Source organism: Thermobia domestica, chromosome 2 (assembly GCF_964235325.1).
Source record: "Thermobia domestica chromosome 2, izTheDome1.hap1.1, whole genome shotgun sequence".
NCBI lineage: Eukaryota > Metazoa > Arthropoda > Insecta > Zygentoma > Lepismatidae > Thermobia > Thermobia domestica.
In genome coordinates, this window is record NC_137455.1 from 163,209,739 (window position 1) to 163,237,288 (window position 27,550).

The 27,550-nt window shown below is 33.9% G+C and overlaps 1 protein-coding gene across 1 annotated transcript in view; it reads right to left on the reverse strand.

Annotated features, from left to right (window-relative positions):
* Positions 1 to 15,934: 15,934 nt before the first annotated feature.
* The window catches only part of LOC145676991 (thrombospondin type-1 domain-containing protein 4-like), a 310,223-nt gene continuing 298,607 nt past the window's right edge, over positions 15,935 to 27,550 (reverse strand). The window contains exons 11-13 of the mRNA XM_081747712.1: positions 27,180 to 27,359; positions 24,707 to 24,854; positions 15,935 to 16,583 (exon numbers count right to left, since the gene is read on the reverse strand). Of these exons, the coding sequence (XP_081603838.1) occupies positions 16,456 to 16,583; positions 24,707 to 24,854; positions 27,180 to 27,359 (456 nt within the window). The 3' untranslated portion in view covers positions 15,935 to 16,455. The remainder of the gene's footprint in view (positions 16,584 to 24,706; positions 24,855 to 27,179; positions 27,360 to 27,550) is intronic.

Here is a 27,550-nt window from a genome sequence, read left to right on the forward strand (position 1 = left end):
TACAGGATAACTAAAACCACTTATCTATAATGTGATGTTTCGTACAGCGCCTTATGTAAAGGGCGCACTGTACCTTTCAAGGGTGCTTTACCAACAGTAACCGAATGTGTTTATCGTACAGAAATGTGATATACAGAAGAGTAAATAACATCGTTCATCTTTGATGTGGTCTCGGAAGGGCGCCTAATATAAAGGGCGCACTGCACCTTTCGCGGGTTCTTTACCAATAAAACTAAGAATTTATTACTAAAAACTTGTACAATTATTTATAGTGTTATATTTCGGAGGGCGCACCGGGACACGTCCCGGTGTCCCGGTGGGCCAGCACGGGCCTGGCATAATCTTTACCTTATCATATTACGCGATAGTCTCTTATATGTAAAAATCTATATTTTTTTTTGAGATTCTTAACAACAGAGTGTGATTGGCAATTCACTTTTATTTTTCTGTCACTTTTTGGACTAATTCAATCTAAGAGGACCACAAGGGGAGACCTTGAGGATCACAGTCTTCTCTTAAAGCATAATTAACTATAGGGGTGATTTTTCGCTGGAGGTGAATTCTGGCTTACTGGTAGACTTCTGGTAAACGTAACTTTGTGGTACGTTATATAACACCGTGTTCATGGAGATTCTTCAGTTTTCTCCTACATTTTGTTATTAAACCATTTCTTCCATAATCATTCATTGGGAAATATTATCCATCATCTTTAAATTAGCAGTCATCGGAATTTAAACCATGTTTTAAAAGCATGTTTCCGAATATGAATCGAACCAAATGCACTGTTAAACTACTCTCTCTTCCGGTGGTCTTGCAGAACGACAGTGGAACATGATGCAGTGCACAATGTCTGCGTGTTTGGTGAGTAAATAAAAGATTGGGAGTAGGTGTATTATACTGCAAAGGTCTTTTTGAACTCGTCTGCGTGTTTGGTGTTGAATGGGGAAGGAAAAGGAAAAATGAAGTGAAATCTTTGAGTTTTACGTCCCACGGTTATGCCGGTTAGGCTAAAAGAGACGGTGATGATGAGAAGTGAATGAAGTGGTGGAATGAAGAAAGTGGGAGGAAACGGGAGAACCCCGAGGAAACCCAAAAGCTCAAAACGGGAGATCAAACCCGGGACCCCAAGCACCAGAGGTGAACGTTCTATCACTGAGCCACCGTTTCCCTTTCCGAAAGAAAAGGAGTAATAAGACAGTTACAATAAAATTAGGGCACGTACAACTCCTTACTTTACGGTATTGTTCCTTTTCTTTTCTTTTACGAGAATGTGTCCCAGGGTCCCGACAACATTCTTCGGAACCCAGAATTGTCCCGTAATTGTGGATTTGTGTTTACCGCTTTCATTCCTAAATTTAACAACACCCGTAATTGCCAAGAAAGCATTAGCAGACACGTTAATAACTTGCTTGATTTGTCACTGATCTACTATGAAATTATTATTGCATTTGCCTTCAAAATGCTAGGTGTTTTCACAGAATCTCTAAGAAGTAAATACCTCTTAATTATACCCTATAATTATGAAGGAAAATGCCTCTTTTTTTTTTTTTCAAAAATTAGATGAGCTGTAAGTAAAATAAAAGTATGTGAAGATCGAAAACATAATTGAAACGAATTTTACTAAGTTGAGAAGTGATTTTTTTTTTTTTTTAAATTTCCATCCCTCTTAAAAACAATATTTTGAACGAATTTACAAAATAATGCGCACACATTTAAAGGATGTAAAACGAAAGATATTTAAAATTAAAGTTTGAGGATTAATGATAATTTTAGGCAGGGAGGAAATGGAGCGTATATAAGGGGGAATACGGTATATACCCACCTAATATTTTTATGATCCAATGTGTACATGCTTTAAATTTACGTTATATTTTGAAAGAGAGTCGATCTTATGCCTATCAAAAGTTTTAGCATTAAGTCATTAGTTTTATTATTTATCCATATCTCATTAATCCGTGTCCACACCCAGATCAATGATGCCAGCCTGAAACATAATAAAATCCCATCTCGAGAGGCAAAATGTCCTATTTTGCATCTGAATTTCCCATGTTATACTAATTAAAAGTATAATATAATATGAAAATGAAGCTTCTGTGTGTGTTGCTGATTTTTAAAATTTCTAAATCAATTATTCGTAATTTTCAATCTTCTATCTTTATGAAATAGGTTATGAATAAACTTTTCTTTGATCGAAAATTACACTGAGAAAAATCCATTCTCCGGACAGCGGTATATTGTACAGATATATGGAATCCTCTTGCCTACTACAGAAATCAGCACGTTATCCGTATGCTACATAGCTACTGCCCTTAGATGTTATATCATCCTGTTGCAGGATGTCTGATATCTAACAGTCTTCCTTATATTACATACATATATATACTGTATGTTACCTTCGTTAGCTATATATTATATATATGTCCATTTGTATATGAGATCCTGACCGTCTATATTGTTTCATACGGAAAGTACGTACAGATGGAACACTTATACGGAAAGTATTATAAAACATGCGTTTTCAGTTATACTTTTGCTGTACGTTAAGTCCAAAAACTACAGGAATTACGCATGTAACCTACCTTTTTACGTACGCCATATTCAATTTTTTTCTCAGTGTAGAATATGTTGTTGTGAGAAATGAGGTATCTATATCCTGCCCTTGTGTCATCAGCTTCTACTGAATGTAATGAAACTAAAAAAAAAAAAAAAAAAAAAAAAAAACTTCATTCTTCACATATTTCCGAAAACGTCCAAAAGTTGATTGCTTCTCGTTTGGCATTTTACTTTTTTCTTTCATTCGTTTGTTCATTTGTTTTAGTTTCTTTTTTATTTGTTAAATATCGGGCACAAATTGTGTTCCTTAGTGCCTGCTTTGAGAGTCACATGTAATTAACTCACGTCACAAAGCACCTCCCCACTATCTTGCTTTCAGCGAAGAAAAGACTTTGGGCAAAACTTTGAATATGACGATTGTTATTGTTATTTATGACTCATTATGTCTAATTTTCGTCCGTAGAAAATTTCGTTGTGTGCTTATATTAAAAAATCCCATATATATTGCCTATTATCCCTTTAAGAAAAATAAGGTGAAAATCTCCCAAAAGGGATTTTCCCACAGGTTTGCATCACTGACTCAGATCTAGCAAAATCGAATTCAAATCGTATATAACTAGGAAATAAATAACTACACTAGCCTATATCAATTTTACCAACTTTTGCAAAGATATTTGATCAAATCCTATACAGACGGATAATTGATCATATCCAACAGATAATTGATCTCACCATATCAATATGGCTTTATTCCACACAAATCAACAAAAGCAAACCTTGCACTTATCACAGACTTTATAACAAATTCGTTAGATGTAGGATGTCAGGTTGGTGTAATATATATATAGATTTTGAAAAGGCGTTTGACAGAGTCAATCACAAAGTACTACTGCATAAGCTAGGTGAATATAATTTCTCTCCTCCCTTGATCAAGTTCTTTTCATCATATTTAAATAATCGTAAACAAACTGTTATCTATAAAGAATATAAATCAACTGCTAACAGCATTTGAGTTAGCAGCAACACGGATGTTTGTGAAAGTGTGCGTAATCTTAAGCTCTTTTTTAAAGCATCCAAATATTTCTATGATTTTACATACTTTGAATGAAACTCCATTTTTTTCAATAGTTGAACGATCAAAGTCTTCCGGCTTTCTTTAATGCTCATAGCTTCATTTATACTGTTTAATTATAAGACTAGAAACCAGGGCCGTGCCGTGGAAAATCAGCGCCCGGGGCGAGAGTATACGACGGCGCTCCCATACATATATTCCAAGCAATTTTTCCTATCCTTTTTCCTTTTTTCTCCCGAATTTTTCTCCCCCTTACTTCGGCGTCCTGAGCCATCGCCCCGCTCGCCCCCACCCACGGCACGGCCCTGCTAGAAACTCTGAATGTAACTACGTTGAACATAATAAAAAAAAGTTGATCGTGCATATTGCATTCTTTAATTTGCTAACGCGAAAGATTGATATTGTATTTCGGCTAGTGAGCACCCTTGAGTGAAAGACCCTATGATGATACGTGTTCGCTTCCTGTGTGTGGTTATTAAAATGTATAGCATGAGCAGCCACATTCCATCCTGCAACTTCCCCGCAATGACCTTGCCTTGAACAATAGGGATCTCTCTCTGATTATATAGATACAATATTTTGTGTGTGTCCCTATGTGAACGAAAGTCATTTCCGCTGCTCACAGGCGATGCCAAAAGTGTAGTGTGACTTCGGTGTCAATGAGAGCTTCTATTAACACGAATGTTTGTTCCAAACGAGAATTAGTAGCCTTCCAAACCAATGTGTTCTTTTATTATAGACTATGAATTGTATAATTCTACAATATTATTAAGTTTTACGAAAAAAGAAAAAAAAGAAAAAAAAAGAAAATCCGAAGATGAGATCCGAAGAAACAATCGATAATTTCATTGAACTGAACGTACTGATATGTTGAGTTAAATCCTCATTCGTAAATTTCAAGGAAAACAAAATGTTCTTATAAACCTAAAAATGTTGCTTTACGACAGTGATCGCCAAACTGTCAATCGCGATCTACTAGTAGCTCGCGAGGACATTTTCGGTAGATGGCGTTAACATTCCAGTTGGTTAACCTTGATTCCTCTACTGAGCTGATGCTAACGACAGGGGGCGCTGACGACAACAACTACTTGTTTCTCCCGCACAACTGCCATTGTCAGCCTCATCTCACAGCAGTGTTCGTAGTTAGAGGGAAATATCCCTAATCTTGGGAAATTTTGTAGGTAAATTTAGTAAAAAGGGAATTTCTTCTATAAAAAGGGAAATTCTCGCACTGACTGATTTACCAACTTAAGTGCTTAATTTTTTCTTTGTTCTTCAGAAATAAACCAATACAATAACAATTGTTTGTATGCGTTTCTGTTCAAACTAGCATACTTTACATCCATTGTTTCCTGAGTGTATTTGTTTATTTTTTGTAAAAGAAGCAAAAAGTAAAAGAAGCAAAACGCAAACGAATAAAGCAATGTAGTCGGTACTTCCTTTCATACAACTAAATGATTAATGTTATGAAATAACTTCTGTCATAGGAATTGGATACTCAACAAACTAGGGAAAAATTGATAAGAAAAGGGAATTTTTTGTGTCAATCGAGGGAAATTTTCTTAAGGAAACCTACGATCACTGTCTCACAGTTGATTGTATACGCGTGGGGTTGTGCACGTTATTTTCATGTATATTAGATATTTGCTAACTTGGGTAGTTTGATTTCATATTTACTAGACATGTAACTTTATAAGCAATAAACAAATGTAAGATTTTTTTTTTAAGTTTGTAGTTCTTTTGGTTGGTAGCTCACAGTAGGATTTAAAAACGGTACGGTAGCTCGGAAGCTTCAGAAGTTTGGCGACCACTGCTTTACTATAACTATGCCACCCATTAAGATTAAACTGGTACTAAAGTATACCTTTATATCAAGCTTTTCATATTGACACTATTAAGACATAATGGGCCTTGTGCAGAGTCATTTTGACGTATGATTAGCGTCATACTAAAGGCCTGACTACTGCAGAAAACATGTTAGTCGAACTCCTTAGTATGGCACTAATTACTGGTTAGAACGACTCTGCATAAGGCTCAATATGATTAATGAGACACAGCCTAAAGTTATGGTTAACATTTAAAACTTTAATGTTTCTTCAATTATAACATTGCTCAAAAATGAGGCATACGCCTATGTCAATTGATAGATCACATCCGGATGAACAAAATGAGATGCTTGAGATTAAATTCTCATACTTAATTTGTGAGAAAATATAATTTTATCCCTCTAAAAAAATATGTTGTTTGTTTGCCAATTTTGTTTCTTTTATTTGGCTGGAATAGATTAGTTAGCTATGTAAAATATATAAGGGGGCACGGTGGCTCAATGGTAGAACGCTTACCTCTGGTGCGTGGGGTCCCTGGTTCGATTCCCAAGGAAGTAAGAATCTGACCAAGAAACCTGACCATAATACAAGTATAGGGTATACATGTCCACAACAAGCTACGCAGATAATAAAGTAGAAGATAGATACAATCAACTAGAAGAAGTAATATTAAAGGTATCAGAAAGGACAACCTAATCATAATGGGTAAATGGAATGCTACCTAGGTAGAGTCGGAGAAGTAAAGGAATATAATATAATAGGAGAATTTGGACTAGAAAAAATGGCAGAGGCACGCTGTAAGTATTCTACAAAAGCTATAACCTTACAATCACGGGCGGCGATTAGGGGGGCAGTTGCCCCTCCACTTTTTAAAATGACCTATTAATGTATATAGTTTCATTTGGAAATATAAAGTTTTGTATGTATTATTCGTTCATAGAATACAAATGGTGCCATAAAATATTTGCCGTTCCATGAGTACGTATTGGTTATCTTTCCGTGAAGTTAAGAAAGCTACAGAAATTGCGTTTTAAAAATGCCACTAAAAATGGCCCAAAAATTAAGCTGTTGGAGCGAGACAATTCGAGCGTACTTTCATTTCATCTTACAAGAGCTCGATATGTTAGTAAGCCGCTCTGGATCTAATTGAGATATCATTTCGCAAGAAAAGAAGTCCTTCACAAGTTCTTCTGTAATTGCACAAAAATTGACAGTTCCTAAAACAATTCTTTTCTTGAAAAATTGACAGTTCTTTTCTTCTTTCTTATAGTAAGGAATATTTTGATTTGATTTTTTTCAGTTTAACATCCTGTTCAGCAGCGAAGCTATATGAGACGTGAACTTAATGATTAACGTAGTCCGAACCACGTGAGCTCCCTCCGGGAATTGAACCCAGGTCTCCCATGTCAAAGGTGCGTCGTCCGTTAACCGCTTAGCCACGAAGGAGCTCAGTAAGGAATATATAATTTTGCAGTGTAATATACGAATTTAGGGGTGTACATATACAGTTTTGTTATACAATTAAATTTAGTAAATTCAATATAATTCAATATAATTCTATAAATCATGTCCTCATCGACATGATTTGACCACTTGGTCTTGTGTTAACTTGGAAGTGCAGAAAACGAATGAGGAAATGCGCAAACTTTGTAAATATTTCAATAATGTTACATTTGTAGATATAAGTAGATTAGGAAAAAGGTATCATACTTCACATGGTCTCCATCTTAATAGATTAGGCAAAATGTATGTAACTAACAAGATCATTGACATTGTAAACAAATCAATAACTTCAAATATGTCTACTGTTTCTAACATTATTCCAATTGGTTGGCCTAAAGAATCTTTAGATGAGCAAGCTTCAGTAAACTTACAAAAAAACTAACTTGTATGACCGATCAAAAAGGCTCAGCTTGTTTTAACTCTGATCGGTCAGTAAAGACAAAGAGTAAGAACCTCAAACAATTAGATCTAGACAAGAAAAAATTAAATGAGCATGAAATAGAACTTAATAATAAGTTTAGCATCTTGCATTGGAATGTACAAGGTCTCTCCAATAAATTTCACTCAGCAGCCAGTTTTATACAAGATTTGGATATAAGTTTAGATGTGATATGTATGGTAGAACACTGGCTTGATTATGACGAGATTAAACTTCACAATATAAACGGCTACAACATTGCAAACTATTACTGTAGACCCTCACGACAACATGGTGGCTGTTTAATTTATGTAAAAAATGGTATAGATTATAAACGATTAGATGGCGTTACGGGATTTTCAGTTGAGATGGAATTTGAAGTAACAGCTATATACCTTGTAAATTTAAAAGTAATTATCATTTCCTTGTACAGACCAAATACAGAGAATAAGAATTTTGATTTATTTTTAGATAGGTTAAGCTGCATCTTAGAATATGTTTGTAAATACAATTGTAGAATATTTCTGTGTGCTGATTTTAACGTTGATTTTAGAAAAAGAGAAAGTATAGAGTGCCAAGACTTAAATAATGTCATATCCTCTTTCGGCCTAAGCATAACAACAACACAAGTGACTAGACCTAACCCACCTAATGGAGGGAGTTGCATAGACAATATTGTTACTAACAGTAGTAGTAATATGGGTTGTTATGTGATAAAAACTTGGATTTCAGACCATTGGCCAGTAATAGGTAGCTTAGATTTAATTGTTACGAGAAATGACAGGTACAAAAAATCTAGTTCTATTCCTCAAGTTCATACTAAGCAACTGGTACGCAACATCACTGATGATAGTAAAGTTACTTTCAGACATCTTTTAAGTAACGTTAATTGGACCAATATGTATTTAGAACCTTCAATTGATTTTAAAATTACGTTTTTGTTAAATTCATTGATTTACGCAGCTGAGACTGCATTTCCCTTAAAGCCATTAAAAGACAAATCGACGATGCCTAAAGCTAACAAAGTTAAAAGCATAGAACTAGATCGAGTTAAAGATCTATGTAACACGTATTATGATTTCTACATAAGCACTGGCGATAAGTCATTTAAAGAACTTCATATAAAATATAAAAAGCAATTTAGGAAGTTATTGAAAGAGACCAGGATAAAAAATAATGACTCACTAATAAATAATGCTGGAAACAAAAGTAAGGCCATGTGGAATATTGTAAGAAGGGAATGCAATTTAACCAGGAAAAATGAAAATGAACCTACTTCAATTACCGCTACAGATTTGAATGATTTTTTCATTAATAAAATAAATGAAATAGTAAAGAAGATTAAGGCAAAAACTCCTAGTAGAAATTTTTATAATTATCTGAATTCTATTCCTCAACCATCTTGTACTTTTAGCTTCAAATTAGTAACTGTTAAGGACGTTGAAAAAGCAATTTTGAAGATGAAAAATAGTAGTACCTGTGATGTATATGGTCTTAATTCTATTATACTTAAAAGTGACATACATTTTATTGCTGAACCCTTAACACACATTGTCAACAGTTGCATATTAGAGTCGATATTTCCTGATATGTTAAAATATGTTAAAGTAATTCCAGTACACAAAAAGGGCAATAATTCAGAATGTGACAACTATAGACCTATATCCATAATCCCTGTAGTAGCCAAGCTTGTTGAAATATTACTCAATGATCAAATAGTTAAATATTTTGAGAGTAATTCATTGTTTAGTAGCTCCCAATTTGGGTATAGAGAAGGATTAGGTACAATTAAAGCAACAACTTCTTTAGTTAAAGATCTTTTAGACAGTTTAGAAAGTAAATACTTTACTAAAGTTAGATTTTATGACTTGTCAAAAGCGTTCGACACGGTATCTCATAAGATTATTTTAAGTAAATTAAAATACTACGGTTTTCAACATGATGCGTTAAACCTTATAAAATCATATTTATCAGACAGATATCAAAAAGTAGAATTCCATAATTCGAACTCCAAATACTTACAAGTGGGTTCTGGGGTACCACAGGGATCTGTTCTGGGTCCCATTTTATTCCTTATTTATATCAATGACCTTCCCAAAGTAGCTACTATTCCCGCTAAAGGCTATCTTTTCGCTGATGACTTTGGAGTCTGTGTAAGTTCTAAATCAATTATCGAAAGAGAACAATTTACCCAAAATATAACAACCGTAGTTGAGGATTGGTGTACTGCAAACCTTTTGTGTTTAAACCTGAGTAAAATACAAGATCTTAATGTTACATATAACAATCTAGATTACACAGAAAAATATTCTACAGTTAAATTTTTGGGATTTGAACTTGATTCAAAATTAAACTGGTATAATCACATTGAAATCACGGCAGCTAGTGTAACAAAGGGTATATACATGTTGAGAAAATTAAGAAGTTGCGTTAGTTTGAAAATCTTAAGAATTGTTTACTTTGCTCAAATCCACAGCTTTCTATCATATGGTACTATTCTTTGGGGTGGATCTAGTAACATTTATAAGCTTTTAAAGCTGCAAAAGAAAGCTGTCAGATTGTTATGTAGTCTTCCTTCTCGTAGTCACTGCAAACCTAGTTTCAAGCTACTCAAAATAATGACTCTTCCTGCTATTTTTGTTTTTCAATGTTTAATGTATGTAAAAGAGAATAGAGATAACTTCCCTGAACATTCCAGGTATCATTCATATAACACAAGATACAAAGATAATATAATGGCAGTGTATTTCAATTATACCAAAACACAAAAGAGTTTTATTGGCACGTCCGCAAAATTATTCAACTCTCTCCCAAAAGCACTGAGAGATACCGAAGTGGGTACTTTTAAAAGTAAACTCAAATCACTCTTATTAGATAATCCAATATATGATATAGAAGAGTTTTACGAAATTACAAAGCAATTAAAGTGAAAAATTGAAGAACTATGCGAGAAATAAATAGACATGTATAGTATGAGTAGTTATCTATTGTATTGTGTAGTGATCGTTATTCTTTGTATTGGAATTACAATTGATATGTATTACAGTTATATCTTTATATATTTTTTCTTTCTTTCTTTTCTGTATCCATATTTGTAAATATTATGTATCCAATTTTTTCCTTTTGTAAGTATTGTATATGCATTTTAATCTGTAACTTTAAGATCTGACGATTGTAATGCTTTAGATGTCCTCTGAAGTTTCTGCAATAAAGACGATATGAATATGAATATGAATATGAATAGGTTTTAGGATTATTTTGTATAACTGGAATGTGGAGTGACTAAGTATTGTTGAGTTTTGATGTATTCCAAGAAAATGAAAACTGTATCTAATGGCAACGAACATGTTTCGGGAAGCTGCAAAAGTATTTCTTTGAATGTCGTAGCATATGCTTGTAGTATTCACTGTCTTTCTAAGAGTAATAACACATATAATAACATGCGTGGAATTAAAAATATAAGTTGTTCATTAATTTCCAGTTTCAATATAACTTTTGCAGAACAAGCTTTATTATCCATTACTATGATTATTTGATTAATATTATCCTTTCTATTTATTTGTTTTGCAAATTTGTTATTAAATAGGTCTCTAATCTGATCACACAATTTTCCAGACAGAATTTTAAGATACATGATTTTATGATTTTTTGATTTCATGAGCAAGGAATCAGATCTCTTCTTACACCTTCGTTGTATAAGAATACAAAGAGTTAGTATCTTGTGTTGCTCTTGTCAATTTACGTAACAAAATATGAAACAAGATATACGGTATTTTAACTGAAAAAGATAGTTGTACAGTTATACAGCCTTTAGTCTATATAACAGTCTCCTAATAGTTATACAGCCTTTAGTCTAACAAAGTGTTACAAGCAATCAGGAAAAGTAACATTGACATACAAATACTGTATTCAGATCATGTCTTGCCTCCCCACTTTTAACGTCCAACCGCCGCCACTGCTTACAATAACGAACACATCCTTAAAGTAATCATATCGAAGAAGGTTTACGTGAACCACACCAAGAGATTCAGGAAGATACCAAATTGGCAATATATTGGTCCGACAGCATTCAAAAACCAAGTGAAGAACAGCAAGAGCAATCCAGGGGCAGACGAGCAGTCGGACCATAATTTAGTGCTAAAGAAGAATAAATTGAGGTTAAAGAAGAAGAAAATGAATACCAAGAGCACATACAAGATGGAACATAAGCAAATTAAGAAGAGAAAATGAGTGTATAGGAAAAGAACCTGAATAAACCTTGGATAACCGACGAAATATTAGAGCTGATGGAGAAAAGAAGGCAGTATAAAATCATAAAGAGCAAAGAAGAATTTAAGAAGTGCAGAAATCGTAATGACAGGAAACATAGAAAGCAAGAGAAGACTGAATAAATAAACTGTATAAAGATGTTGATCAAAACATGGTAAAAGATAATACAGAAACGGCGTACAGGGAGGTAAGAAATAGTTCAGATATGATCAGGAACTATATTGAACAGGGACGGGGGAACACTAATAGAAGAAGATTAGGTAACACAAAGATGGAAGGAATACTATATAGAAGAGCTACGAGAGAGAACAAAATGAGCGAAATAACAGAAAGAAAAACGAGAAAGTAGACGAGGTAAGTTAGGCCCATCGATTTTAAAATGTGAATTCGACAACACATTGCAAATCATAATACTAATACTAATACTAATACTAATAACATGCAAAGGGCTATAGAAAGGTCTGTCAAGAACTATTCATAAATATAGGAGAAATATTACGTGGATCAGAAAGATAAAAGGAGTGTGAAGGCATTGACGTAGCATTGGACGGGCTATTTGAAAGAGGAAACAATGATCGATGAAAAAAAAACAAAAAAACTGCATACTAAGAGCCAAGAAGACACGTAGAAAACGTCTTCATACAAGTTTATGTGACAAAATCACATAGCACTGCAAAATAACGTGAAAAGAATTATCCAAGATAGATGGTTATGGAGAAGATTTGACGAGATTTTCATGCGGCAGTGGATTGATCAGGGTATGCATAAAATTTGTTTTCAGAATATTTTAAGGTGCTTTCAGTGGTTCAACTTTTCAACTCATTTACGTGACTTTTTTTTCTTTCTTAATTTACTATACCGTACTTAACGTGTCATATTCGTTGGTTGGTTTGAAATTTAATGTTTTTTTTTTTTTTTTTCAGCACTGAAGTTGTTTGGGACGTCCGCCTACAGCTTAAAAATATGAGATCCTGACCAAATGAGCTCCAAGTGGGAATCGAATCCGAGTTTTCCTTGCGAAAGACGTCTACACTAATATAGCTACTAGGGAGATTCAACAAGGTCATTTGGAAACAGTGACGTAACTAACGGGGGGACAAACGGGTTTGTGCCCCGGGCATCGGATTGGGAGGGCACAAAACTGGGCATATATTTATTTTCACTATAAGGCGAGGAAATGAGTTTTAGCAAACTAAAGATAAGAAAAACTATCTCAGAAACTTAATAGGACAACAACGACTCACCAACTTTAGGATCATATCCATGGAGCATAAGTTAGCTTCAAAGCTATCTTTTGAGGACATTGTAAAAACCTCTGCAGCCAAAAGAGCCCTCAAAGTTAACTTTTAGTTCCAGCTTTTTGTGTTTTCATTAACCTACATAGATTTAAGAGATTTCTAAAATGTCCGAGTATAATACTCGAGACAATAACTTGACTATTTGTCATAACTAAATATTCTATTCTAAAGCAACAGACTGTTGATTCATTCTACACACATACACATTGCGATATAATTCCAAAAACATTGGATTTGCAGTTGTTATGATAAGACTATGAGAATAATTCAAGCATGTTACTCTCAGATTATTTGGCAATCACTGGAAATTACTGAAAAAACTATCCCTGAAAGCGAAATTGTGATTTCAGATTTGAATCATTATCCATTCATATTATCCACATGTTCAAATTACAGTATAATTACTGGAAATTACTAGAAAACTATCCCTGACAGCGAAATTCAGATTTTGTGATTTCAATTAATTGCTGTAAAATCTTTTTTTTAAAATTTCTGATTTTCATCCCAGAAATAGAACCTTTGTAACGCAGTCACTAATCACTAATTGCTATTTAAAACAAGATTTTGGTTGGGACGCACACGGAGTAAAACTATTAAACGTTAAGTAAATGCAGATGTACTCAAAGATTTACTAAAACCAACGAGGAATTTTTTTCTGCAATCAGAAAGCTCGTTACTAGTTTGTATTACTCGCAAAATAAATAATGTTCCCTGGACGAAATAAAAGCTCTATTATGTTCCATGGATTTTTGTAATTCTTAATTTAAAACACAACCTTCATTTTTATTACTTTTATACCGTAATACTAGTTACTGTGTTTTTTATTTTTAAAACACATTATGTAGTGCAGTACACGGCTGTCTGACGTAATTACGATTTGCTCTTGAACTCCAAGGTAGCTTGGGAGTCTAACTAAAGCGTGCAGCTGCCGGAAGAATCTAGTACACACAAGACTAAGAAAAACTGTTAGAAACTAAATGAAGGAATTGCGTTGAAATGATTACATTATTATGTCAATGCAAATACTTTATACATTTCCCTGTGTTTTTCGAATAATATTATGGACGAAATCATTGTGCACTACTTTCTCAATTTTCAAAAACTGCAACTTCCTTAGTTGAATGGTCTCAGGAGATTGCTGGCAAACGCAAGACAAAACCGTGAATTCTAGTTCCAGTTACTAGAAAAGGATTGTTTGTATAGTATAACATCATATTGACTTCTATTATCATAAACATTTGTGATTTTCCAAACAGCGACGCAACTAGGCTAGTGAGCTCCTCCGTGGCTAAGTGGTTAGCATACGCGCCTTCGTCGTGGGAGTCCCGGGTTCGATTCCCGGCGGGAGCTCATGTGGTTTGGATTCCACGTTAATCAGTAGGTCCATCTCATATAGCCTCGCTGCTGAAACGGGACGTTAAACACAAAATCAACTCAACTCAACTAGGCTAGTTGTCGTTCGGGACAAGAACTCGCCTTAGTGCCCCCCCCCAACCAATCAAACCAAAACGCTCCCCGACTACACTTAATATTGGTATCACACAGTAATTCTCTTAATCCATCTTTCTTCAAGAGGTTAGTTCTATAGCGATAAACGTTGAAATCGGAAATGATTAGTTTAACCGCTTCCGGTTTGAATAAAAAGCTAACGGAGATGTAACCTATCCTTGGGGCACTAAATCAATTGAAAAACAAAAAAACGCATCTAGATATCTCTTACTGTTTTTGCTCTGATTCCTGTCGACAGACAGACAATGCCGTTCAGTAAGACTTCCGATATTTATGCATAGCATAGTTTGAGAATTTAAAAATTCTCTTTTGTTTATCGTGTACAATAACGGACTGACGTAAGTCACCGTTACCTATTAAGATGTTAACAAATAGTCTCCGTTAACGTTTTCGGCTGAGATAATTGCTCAAGCTAACTATTGTTAAAAAAAATAGCTTTTTTAAAAGAGACTTATCCAGAAAAGTAACGGACGGATGTATGTATTTGTAGACAATCGTACTATTCCACTTGGGTGAGTATATTGTAAGTACTACTTGCGTGATTCTAATAAATAAAATGTTTATTTTTTTTTTAAAGGCAAAGAAAAAGGAACGGGAAGTAAAAATGCTGTAAAGTTGACCCCTCTCCATATAATTGCAACACAGGATGTTTCTTGTTGTTTTCATGTTGATGTTCCATTTACAACATTGAAGTTGGGGTTTCGGAGCTTAAACTTCCTTGAGCAAACATAGAAAAATAAACTTTTAATACAAGTGAAATGAAATCTGAGTTTTACGTCTCATGGTTATGCCGTGTAGGCTAAAGGAGTCAGTGAAGAGAAATGAATAAAATGATGGAATGAAGAAAGTGAAAGGAGACGGGAGAACGCCGAGAATACCCACGCACACGGTGTTTGTCCATCACAAAGTTCACTTCTCGAGAGCTGGGATCGAACCAGGATCTTTTAATATGGTATGCTGTATATACAAAAATCATTTTAGTAAAAAAAAAAAAAAAAGTTTAGTGCTTGAAGACCCTTCTCCTTTATGAAATTCTGCGTACGCCACTTATGAGGAATTACCTTCATATTAACATGAATTTGAACTTCTTTAACTACTTAAACACTGTGTATGTGGGTTTTCTCGGGGTTCTCCCATTTCCTCTCACTTTCTTCATTTCATCATTTCAAACTCACAATCACCATCTTTAACCTACACGACATAACCATGAGACGTAAAACTGATTTTTTTTAACTACTTGAGTTTTACCAAGGATGGGGCCCGTTTCTTCTTCACGACACAATAGACAACTAAACATAAAAATATTTTAATATTAGTAGATTTTGCATTTTTTTTTAAATCTGAGTACTGTATTACCCGAAACGCTACTTTATATGACATCCATGTTTATGGAACGTTAATAGGAGTACGTACATAAGTGTCCTCGAAACAAAAAAGATTAAATCGTAAATGACACTTGGTTAGATTGTAAATCATTATCAGACAGTAAACATAAAAAGCCTTTTTATTTCACACTAAAAAAATTAATTCTCCTATACACTTGAACGACTAGTTCGAAATTAATCATAAGCACAGGTTTGTGGCTTTAATAATTTACAAATCATAATGTCTTAACTTTGCTACTAATAGCTGCACCAGGGAATCCAGTCCCTTCATACATTTTTTTTTTAAAAACCACAACGATATATTTGCTTTTTTCAGAATCAAGGCAGAGATCCATGCAAAATTAACAGCAACTTATATTGCAAGCATGATGCGGTAAAGACCCCTGACTTTTTAATCACTTCCTACTTTCACAAAATACAGCTCATCACTCAGTAGTACAATTTTTTAATTTAAGAGCGCAGCTTTGATGACAGAGGCTTCGATGCGAAGTCTTTCACATAGTTCACTTACTGTTCAATAGATGGCACTGTTGTATAGAAATGTGTATGATGAAAGCAGAAATATAAAACAATAGCAAGCGAGCAGTCTCGAAACACTTCACACTACACTCACTAGATGGAACTAGTTTCCAGTTGTCGCTGATTTTGTGCTGCAAGAGTGGCAGCAAGCTTTTCTGTAGTAGCTGTAGTGACACAATCGTGCTTGAACCACCAGTTGACAATTTCGGAATTTGTCCACACAATTTATATCTGAAAACGAAAAGAATATCATTACATTTAGCAACAAAATAATGAGATATTCTTCTTGTATGATATAATTTAACAAATGCAATATAGGAATACTTCGATTATCACAGTTATTGTCATGAAAAATAGTACCGCAAAAGTCGAATCTGCGATAATCGGGATAAATAAAAAAAAAATATATATATATATATATATATAAAAAATAAAATAAAATAAAATAAAAAATAAAAATAAAAGAATTTCGTTTACACAAAGTCCTTTATACATTTACTCTGTTCGTGTGTTCGTCCGTTCGGGAGCAACAAAATCACACAATAACTATATCCAGTGGCGTATTTAGGGGGTGGCTATCGGGCTCAAGCCTCCCCGAAATAGATAAATTTATATATAGTATATATAATAACTGTATACCTACATAGACCTAGTATATAATACCCACTCAGGAGAATGTGCCTAGCCCCCGCCGAAACCAAATCCTAAATACACCACTGACTATACCATTGTTATATATACACCATAATATATACCACACAATAACTACAATTATACATAAATTTTGGCCATGATGTATGAATTGAGTTCGTTGATGGCGATTCAGTCGAAAGTGGTAGAAATAAACCGTTTTGGGTTTCAGCCAAGGGCGCACCCTCGGGTCTAGACTTCCCTCTCCACCCAAAAAAACTTTGTAACTCAACATACAATTATACACTTTCTCGATAAAAAAAATATAGCATGAAAATTTGACGTTATACTTCATCTGTACTCTTTCTTTTATACAATCTATCATTTTTTTCTGAAAATATGGAAAATATGGTGGAAGTATTTTACAATTACTTACCTTTTCGGATGCAGAATGATACCCGTTCAATACTACATAGAAGTAGTGACTTGTAGTGATGGACTCCCCGAAAGGTTGACGCTACCCCCCAAAAAATAAAAATAAATAAAAATAAAAATATTAAAAAAAATCTGGGTGCGCGCCTCGTTTCAGAGTTGACCAAAAAACGGTAATAGATAGTTGAGTTGATTTTGAGTTTAACGCCCCTTTCAGCAGCGAGGCTATATGAGACGGAATCTACTGATTAACGTGGAATCCGAACCATGTGAGCTCCTGCCGGGAAGGTAAGAGATAGCGAGAAATGGTTTCCTGTAATCGATTAAAGTGTCCCAAGAATGTATTTTATCACCATCTTTAACTCTCCACTAAAACTGGATGCGATAGAAATTAATTACAATTTCCCATTCAACATTGATCTACATAGAACAACAATGATAAAGAGCAAGAGATGGTTATTTTGGAATCGATTCAGCGTTCCAAGAATAAGTACCATTTTCTTCTTGTAATCTTCTGTTCAAACCGGAAGTGCCTTTATCGAATTTGGAGGTAATAATTGAAATGTTGGTATGAAACTAGAAACCACGGTAAATTGAGAATTGTGATAATCCAAACCACCAGTGGCGTATTTACGATTTTGTTTCGGAGGGAAATTTGCTAACTTTCGGGAGGGGGGGGAGGCTTTGCCTGAAAATGTGAAAATTCAGCAAGATATTTCATATACTTTACTATAGTAAGTAAGATTTCGGGGGGGGGGGCTTAAGCCCGGAATCCCCCCTAAATACGCCACTGCAAACCACAATAATCGAGATATTCCTGCATTTTTGTGTGTTATCAAACTTTATAACTCATATGATCTTATCTAATTAAATAATGTGAATTTTATTTAGTTTTTAACACTATCAGTTGAAATCAGCCGTACAAGAACGTGGGTATCTACAGACATTTCTTTATGGGATGGCAAATTAAAATTTTAAAGCTGAAAAATGAAATAGAATAAAACTAAATGCCCAGAACCCTACCTAAACGACATAATCACCTAAAGGAGGGCTCTTGTTACTTATAGCTCTGGCCAACAGCCTATGCCCTCGTAAAAATTTCTAGGTCTGGAGAATTTTATTGCTGGAAAGAGATAAACAGAGACAAAATAAAAATAATATCGTAGGTCGACATCTGTTATCTTGTACCTTATCTTTTGGCAGCCATTTTTCAAAATGACGGCTCCTATAACACTTTCCATAATATCTCCGAAACCACTGACACTTCTTGAGTGATTTAAAAGTATAAACCCATGTTTTCGGGGTTGTAGAATCTGATAAAACTATTTCCAAATTAGTTTTAAATAGTTTCGAGTATATTCGTACCAAGTATGTGTACTTACATTGCATGAAAACTGTATAAAATTAAGTAATAAAATTTCTTGTTATTATCTTAAAAAACAGGCAAGGATCACTGATACTTCTGCAACAAGTATTTCTCAAGGTGTTCAACTTAATTGTCAACGCATAAAAGGGCATTTCGATAGCAGCAGATGCAAATTTTTTCAACAAAATACGTCAGAGCGATTGACCAATATGGCTGCCATAATTAAAATGTTACAAGAAGTTGCTGAAATTCGAATGATGATACTTTAAGTAAACGTATAAAAACAAACGATGGAGAGAATATAGTGTATCACAGTGACAACGTCTGTTCCAAGGCTTATGCTCTGGGAAAAAAAAACGTAGATGTAATTCGAAAATCAAATGAAACCGAAGCAGTTGAAAGGGTTGTTGAGAAAGAGGGAGAATGTTCATCATTCCCACCACGAACAGCATCGCCTCTGTCGGAAACGGGAATGTTCTGAACCTAGTAGCGTGCTTTCGCCGGAGCTTTTGCTGTGCATCATATATGCAAACTTAGCAATTAGAGGAAAGATGGGAGAGCTTGTAAAGAAAAATACAAAATTTGTGACTCAATACGTGCAAACTCTTTTCTAGCTGAAACTTGTCATTTCCAAGACGAGATATTCTGTCAAGTTGCTGACCTGGATAATGAGGAAAAAATTTTCGCAGCTGTTTTGTACGCACATGACAACTATATACAAAGATGTATTAGGAAGTATGAGAGAGCAGTTGCAGAAACAGAAACGGGGGAACGTCAATCATCAGAAAAAAAACTGTTTCAAAAAATACATGTGAATTTAGAAACACTTATTAATTCTAGTTATGCTTTGACCTTATCTAAAATGAGACACCTTATGAAGTCTATCGAGAAAGGTATACGAGTATATAACAATGAAATCAAAATATTCCTCCTACGTACTTACAACAAAAAATACGCATTTGCCAATCCAATAACGGGAATAAATCACTTCTGGTGTTTTTGATAAGTTTGACACCAGAGGAAATTACGGAAAGAGTTTGAGCTAACGATACATTAAAATATGCTGCAAACATTCTAAAAAGAGCTTTACTTTTTGTGAATTTTGGGCTTCAAGATAAATTTTGTGACGCCTTTGAACTTAGGAAATCATGGGAAATAATACGTATAGCAGATAGTGTAATTTTTCATAATTATTCCATACTTAATTCATCCAAAAATTTCACATCCTATCACAGGCCCTTCTATTCCACTTCCGATTTTAAAAATTTCAGCGCGACGTAACGCGATTTTTGTCATGTGAAAAGTACTCACCATAGGATATATATGCTGAAACTCCAGAGGACAGGAGAGCATTATGGCCAGCACAATGCAAAAAACTGCTTCATCACAAAACACAGGAAGAATAGGTTGATCTTGTAGTCGTCCACGAATATGTTCAAAATTTTTCAAGGCAGTACACATTGTTGCGCAGTGTTACTGGTGATGGCAATACAGGAAGAGAGGCCGTTCGCTTCACAGAAAGTTGGATGTTTTTCATCATCGAATAGATTGCACTCCATGTTGGGAGTTTACTTGGATCGCTTGTGTCTTCTTCACACCCCCTGTATCATATCGCGAATTCCACCTCTCTAGGTATTTGACCTACTTGTAGTAACTTGGGATCATCATTTTCTCTTACGTTGAAAAGATAGGAAGATTGGAGAGAGTAGTTGGTCGAGAGTGCATCTAAACGTGTTGGCATGGTATCTCTGCTTTTAGTCCACAATTTCGTCTATTAGGGATCACTGACGAGACCGAAGCTTTACCTGGAGCAGAATCATTAGTAGAATCCTGGAACAATACCACTGCAGCCTGATGTCCTTTACTTATTCCATACAAAGAGGAACCGTCTTCAAAATCGAACTTATCAAAAGCTGCAACTATTAAGTCGTGTGTTGTGAAATGAGATGGTAAAGATATGATTGTATTTGCAGAAGATTCGATAGCGTACACCAAAAGAAGATCTCTATTTTGTTTGACCTTATTATAGCTCACAAATTCACCAACTTTGTTCATAGATGTCATGAGTGCTTTATTTTGTATTTTTCGTAGATTGAATGCACGATCATAACTTGCAAGAGAACTTTCTTTTTTCCATTATGCAGCTCGTAGATGAGTATTTGGAAAATAGAATTAATGTTGATAGGAACAGATAAATCGTTAGCATGTTTCTCATCGTGTATTTCGTCAAACATCTCCAACACTTCCTCGTCCAAATCTGAACTATATTCTTGGCTCTCAAACAGCACATTATCAACACTCATAAGTCGAAACTTCCTTATATGGAATAATGATAAAAGAAATGTGGCTACACTATCTGCTACACGTATTATTTCCCATGATTTCCTAAGTTCAGAGGCATCACAAAATTTATCTTGAAGCCCAAAATTCACAAAAAGTAAAGCTCTTCTTAGAATGTTTGCAGCATATTTTAATTTATCGTTAGCTCAAACTCTTTCCGTAATTTCCTCTGGTGTCAAACTTATCAAAAACACCAGAAGTGATTTATTCCCCCTATTGGATTGGCAAATGCGTATTTTTTCGTTGTGAGTACGTAGGAGGAATATTTTGATTTCATTATTATATACTCGTATACCTTTCTCGATAGAATTCATAAGGTGTCTCATTTTAGATAAGGTCAGAGCGTAACCAGAATTAATAAGTGTTTCTAACTTCACATGTATTTTTTTTAAATAAAAAATTCTTTTCTGATGATCGACGTTCCCCCGTTTCTCTTTCTGCAACTGCTCTCTCATACTTCCTAATGCAATATTTGTATACAGTTGTCATGTGCGTACAAAACAGCTGCAAAATTTTTTTCCTCATTATCCAGGTCAGCAGCTTGACAGAATATCTCGTCTTGGAAATGACAAGTTTCAGCTAGAAAAGAGTTTGCACGTATTAACTCACAAATTTTGTATTTTTCTTTACAATCTCTCCCATCTTTCCTCTAATTGCTACGTTTGTATATATGATGCACAGCAAAAGCTTCGGTGAAAGCACGCTACTAGGTTCACAACATTCCCGTTTCCAACAGAGGCGATGCTGTTCGTGGTGGGAATGATGAACATTCTCTCTCTTTCTCAACAACCCTTTCAACTGCTTCAGTTTTGTTTGATTTTCGAATTACATCTACGTTTTCCCCCCCAGAGTATAAGCCTTGGAACAGACGTTGCCACTGTGATACACTATTTTCTCTCCATCGTTTGTTTTTATACGTTTACTTAAAGTACCATCATTCGAATTTAATCAACTTCTTGTAACATTTTAATTATGGCAGCCATATTGGTCAATCGCTCTGACGTATTTTGTTGAAAAATTTTGCATCTGCTGCTATCGAAAGGCTCTTTCATGCGTTAACAACTAAGTTGAACACCTTGAGAAACACTTGTTGCAGAAGTATCAGTGATCCTTGCCTGTTTTCTAAGATAACAATAAATTTTATTATTTAATTTTATACAGTTTTCATGCCATGTAAGTACACATCCTTGGTACGAATATACTCGAAACTATTTAAAACTATTTTGGAAATAGTTTTATGAGATTCTACAACCCGGAAAACATAGGTTTATACTTTTAAACCATTCAAGAAGTGTCAGTGGTTCCCGAGATATTGTGGTAAGTGTTATAGCAGCCGCCATATTGGAAAATGGCTACCAAAAGATAATGTACAGGATAACAGATATCGACCTACGATATTACTTTTATTTGGTCACTGTTTATCTCTTTCCAGCAATAAAATTTTCCGGACCTAGAAATTTTTACGGGGGTATAGTCTGGGAACTGGATTACCAATCTCCCCACTTTCCGAGATCCTTACTTTTAAAGTAATATAAATAAAGGGAAAATAAAATAAATAAACTTTTGCAGATAGCAACATATAAGAATACGTATTATTTGCCCCTTAACCCTTTCCTTTGCTAATTTTTCTAATAAAGTACTGTTAAAATTTCTGGCAGTATTTGCGATGTATTTACTTTACTGAAAAGGATTTTCACGATTAATTTTATAAGGAGAAAACTAACTTTCACGATTAAACAGAAATATTCTAATTATTAAAGACCTATAGTCATGGCAAAATTCCATAAATACCATAACTTGACATTTTTGCAATAAATAAATAAATAAAAATAAAAATAAAATAAAATAAAATAATTTTAAAAATCTTGAATAAATGCCAATTATTATCATTAGCCCTATTTACCATTTTCTGGTTGCTTCTTAAGGTCTTTCACCTTTCTATTGGAAATATAAGTCGCTTTGCTTGTCATTATTATGGAATACAATCCACCTGTTAGATATGAAATTGAATACCCCTCACCAAAGAAAAGTATTATTACTGATTAACGAAATATGTGGAAAGAAAAGCAAAGTTGCTGAGTTCCAAAGTTGGACATGCTTCAAATGTGATCCTACCATATCGGTACATTGAGCGATGTAGGTTTTGGTCACATAATTCATTAGCGTATTTCCTCTGCAGTTTACGTTTATGATACATTTCTATGATTTCTTTATTTGTCCTCTTTCTCCATTTTAACGTGTTCTCGTTTTATACTTTCAAAATTGTTAATTAGTGCTACATACAATACTTAATGTAGATTAACCCATTTAATTTGAGCTTTTATAAGACTAACGACATAAAAATACCAGTAATGTATTCATTTTTGTAATATAAACTGCCGTTTTTAAAGTTTAATCTGCTGCCGTTTTCCGTGTTTTATTTCTATACGAGGAAGGAAAAATATCATATTTTATTTTGGCCATTTTCTGCTTTTTGCTCCAGTAGTTGGTCCCACTAAGGTTTATATGTTGGAAAAGATTGATAATGGTTTAATGAAAAGTTCTCTATTTAGCAGTAAATATTCAGTTTCCACCAGTGAACCAAAATAATTTTAAATGTAATTCATAATGTTGAAATTTGCTTGTCCGTACCACGCCCGTATTTAGGTAAATGCTATTCTGTGCTTGAGCGCAGGGCGGAAGAATTTAGGGGGCGGCAAAATTTTGTATTTTCTTAAAGATTCACAATTAAGTAATATTTAAAACTAGCAACCCGCAGAGTCATGCGCAAGCGCGAGAAAATATGTTAATGTGTTTAATTCGCTCTAATTATAGTACTTACTAATTAGCTAGCTTATCTAATTATTTTTAAAAAGTCATCCTCTCCCACCTCCACCCCAAGGGGTGAGAATGTACTTGAACATCATGAAAACTGATACCGTTAAACCGAGCGACCTCGAAAACTATGAATTCAACACTAATTGTTGTAATTTTCGATTACTTTTAAAATCTCGTTCCCTCTCTGGGGAGTGAAGCATAGGGATCTTCGACCAAACACCTACCTTCGGGCGGAACACCACATCATAATCATCGTTCAGAGAATTAGACCATTTAAAATTACGTTGTAACTTTTGTAACTTGTAATTCCTAAACTGCTCCTCAACAAGAGCTGGTATTTTTACAAAATCACGGCTTGTTTCCTTGTTTGGAACATAAGTTTGTCTGGGGAAGTGGGGGTGGGGCAAATTATTTAGATCACAGGGACGCACAATATATAAATACAGGCCTGGCCTGTACATATCATGTTTTGCCATAGTTGTATAATTCGTACCAAAATTGCTGGTCTTTAATAATTATACGACCATAGTTTACATATCCTTATTTATTGAAAAGATAACAAAATTATTCATTTTTATATGACTGTATCATAGGCCAAAAATGGACTTTATCAAGCCTCATTCTTTATTAAGATTCATTGGTAGGGGAAGAAATATTGTATCCACACTAAATTCAGGAAAGTAATTAATTATCTTCAGAAACTCTTTGAAGTACAACAAAAAGATAATGCACAGTATTGATGAGGATGTAATGAAATTTGGCTTCTTACCGGGAGTTAATTTGGCGCAAGGTTCAGTATTGCAACTTTGCCTTGTGTCTGGTCTGGTTTCTTCGTCGCAGTCAGCTGATGGCTGCTCGTCTACATCAAGACATTTCGACTCTCGAGTTTGGTGACCTGTTCCACATGTTTTTGAACACTAAACAACAAATAAACATATTAATATATATACTGTATGTTCACTGTTAAAAACTACACATGCATTCATTAGTAGGTAGGATTTTATTTTTTTAAAAAATGCATGTGATAAAACTTACTATGAAAAACTTCCATATATAAACTAAACTTAAAGTCTCTGTTTCGAAGCACAGAAGATCTTAATCCAACCAACCGAGTACAGAGTGAAAATCACAATTTAACAGTCTACATGTAAATACGATTGTGAAGACTGTAATCAATTCAGACTACCCGTATTCATTTGATACACTGTTAACTCGACAACGTTTTTTTATCTATTAAGAATCTTCTCACCATTGTTTCTTAATTTTCTAAATAGCTAATGTAACAATTTTGAAAAGTAGACCATTTGAAATTTACAAAATGCTGTTAAAATGCTACGAACTAATTATTGATTACAAGAAATTTCATGTAGTGAATAAATTAGAATTTTCAAATAATCACATATATTTAAAAATTTCGCGAGAAGTATGTGTAAGCCCTTATAATAATAATAATAATAATAATAATAATAATAATAATAATAATAATAATAATAATAATAATACACATTTCGTTCAAAATTGCACTTCTCTTAATATTGTGTGCAATACTTAGTTGATTTATTATACAATAATACATTTATAATAATACAATAATAAGTCCGTTAGATACAATAATACAGTTGAATTATTATTTGATTAAAATTTTAAAACACTCAATACTTACTTATCGGAAATATTTTTATCTGCCAACAGCATTATTTAATTTTACCTCTAATATTAATTTAGAAATGTAGGACTATAAGTACTATTTCACTTAAATACTTATGCAAATTTAAAAAGTTGTAAACAGTTTAAAAGGAAAGATAAATCTAATATGGTAACTTTAACTAAAATAATGCAAATTTTAAATAATAGTGTCAACCATGTTACAATAAAACATTAAATGATAGATTCGTAGGTAGTAAACAGTATTGAAAGAATTTTCACCTAGAAATACAGTATATAACTATCATATTGGATATTTCCATAAATAAAATTGATTCAATTTGGTTAGCTGATTTGGAAGATTTTTTTCTTGGTTTCCTTGCCATACTGGATGAATCTTTCTGGAGGAATACGTACTAAAGGCGGATTTATGTCTTCCCCAAATAGTACAACATTTATATCAGATACAATTTCCGGTCTTTTGTTTTCAACTATTCCATACGAAGTAGTATACTAAGCATCATACCAATATTTTTATAAATTTTCCACTTTTAATTCTAAATACTAGGAAGAAATATTTTTATTAAAATGCAATAATTTGTAATAATAATACTTCATAGATTCGGAGCTTTAAGAATTTTTGGATGGGACCTGATGTTTCTAGTTACAACTTTGTAACTAACCAATAACATAATTGAGGACATACACCTTCCCCCCGCGAAAACATAGATGGACTCTTTTATTTGGAAAATGTATACAAAATGAAAACAGAGTAATCTATATAAAAATAAAATTGACTTTTAATATTAATGCAATTCAGTTAACACTTACACATAGGAAAATTAAGAATAATAGTAACATACTTGTAATTATATCAATTGGAATAATATGGATTAACATATTATATTGAATGTTTTTTCCCGATGGTAAGACTTAATGTATATTATAACGTATAAACTCAACACAATTTAACTGAGTTTTTATATACAAACCTTGCTCTGTCCTTACTAGTAACTGTTGTTTAGGCGGAAGATAGAGATCGGCAAATTAAACCATACAGTAAAAGAATGTTTGACCGTGATTGATTATATAATATTCAATATACTGTTCAATGATAAAATAATTCTCAAAATTGGTTTGTATTTTCGGACATTGCCTCGAAAAAACATTGTATTTATTCAACAAGAGGAAGTAAGTGTAACTTTTAAAATAATATGAAGCAAATCGATATTGTTGTTTTTTTCGTATTTACTACTGGAGTTTCAAATTTCATTAATTAATTCGCGGTTCATTAATGACACCTATCCACGTATTCGTACATCCTTCTAACATACTCCCTTTGTTCTATAAATAAAATACACTGACTGAAGAAGAGGCCATGCTCCCAGCCAATCATAGAAAAAATGCCATCATTGAATTTGCATGAATTCGACCTGGTATACTTGCAAATTTGCTGGAAGATGCTCTATCATTGAACTGGAGCAAACCTTCTCTTCCTCGGCAACAGAGAAATTAGATTCAGTTCACCACTAATCTGACACTTGTTGAAAATTATTCTATTGTAAGTAGATATTATAACTAACTCTGTTTGTACGTACCTCGCTCCATTCAGTCACATACCACTGTGGCCTGCAAGGTTCGAGCTCACAGGGTCTTTGATCTTCCGGTTTGGAAACGTCCGAACATTCAAAATCCAATACAACACGAAATTGTCCTCTCGTGAAAAGTACACATACCACTTCTCTTGTTTGTATCCCTGGTCCACACGTTGAAGAACACTGAAAGAAAAAAAAACTATTAGAAGTTATGTAGTAATAGCCTATGCTGTTGGATGCCTACAGAGGAAAAATTAGCTATTTATGAAAATGTGATTTCTTTCAATATCATGAGGGAAAATCAAATATCAAAAACTGAGCAGTCACTAGTAATAATGTAAACCTCCATATGCTCTTTTGAATAACTGCAGAAC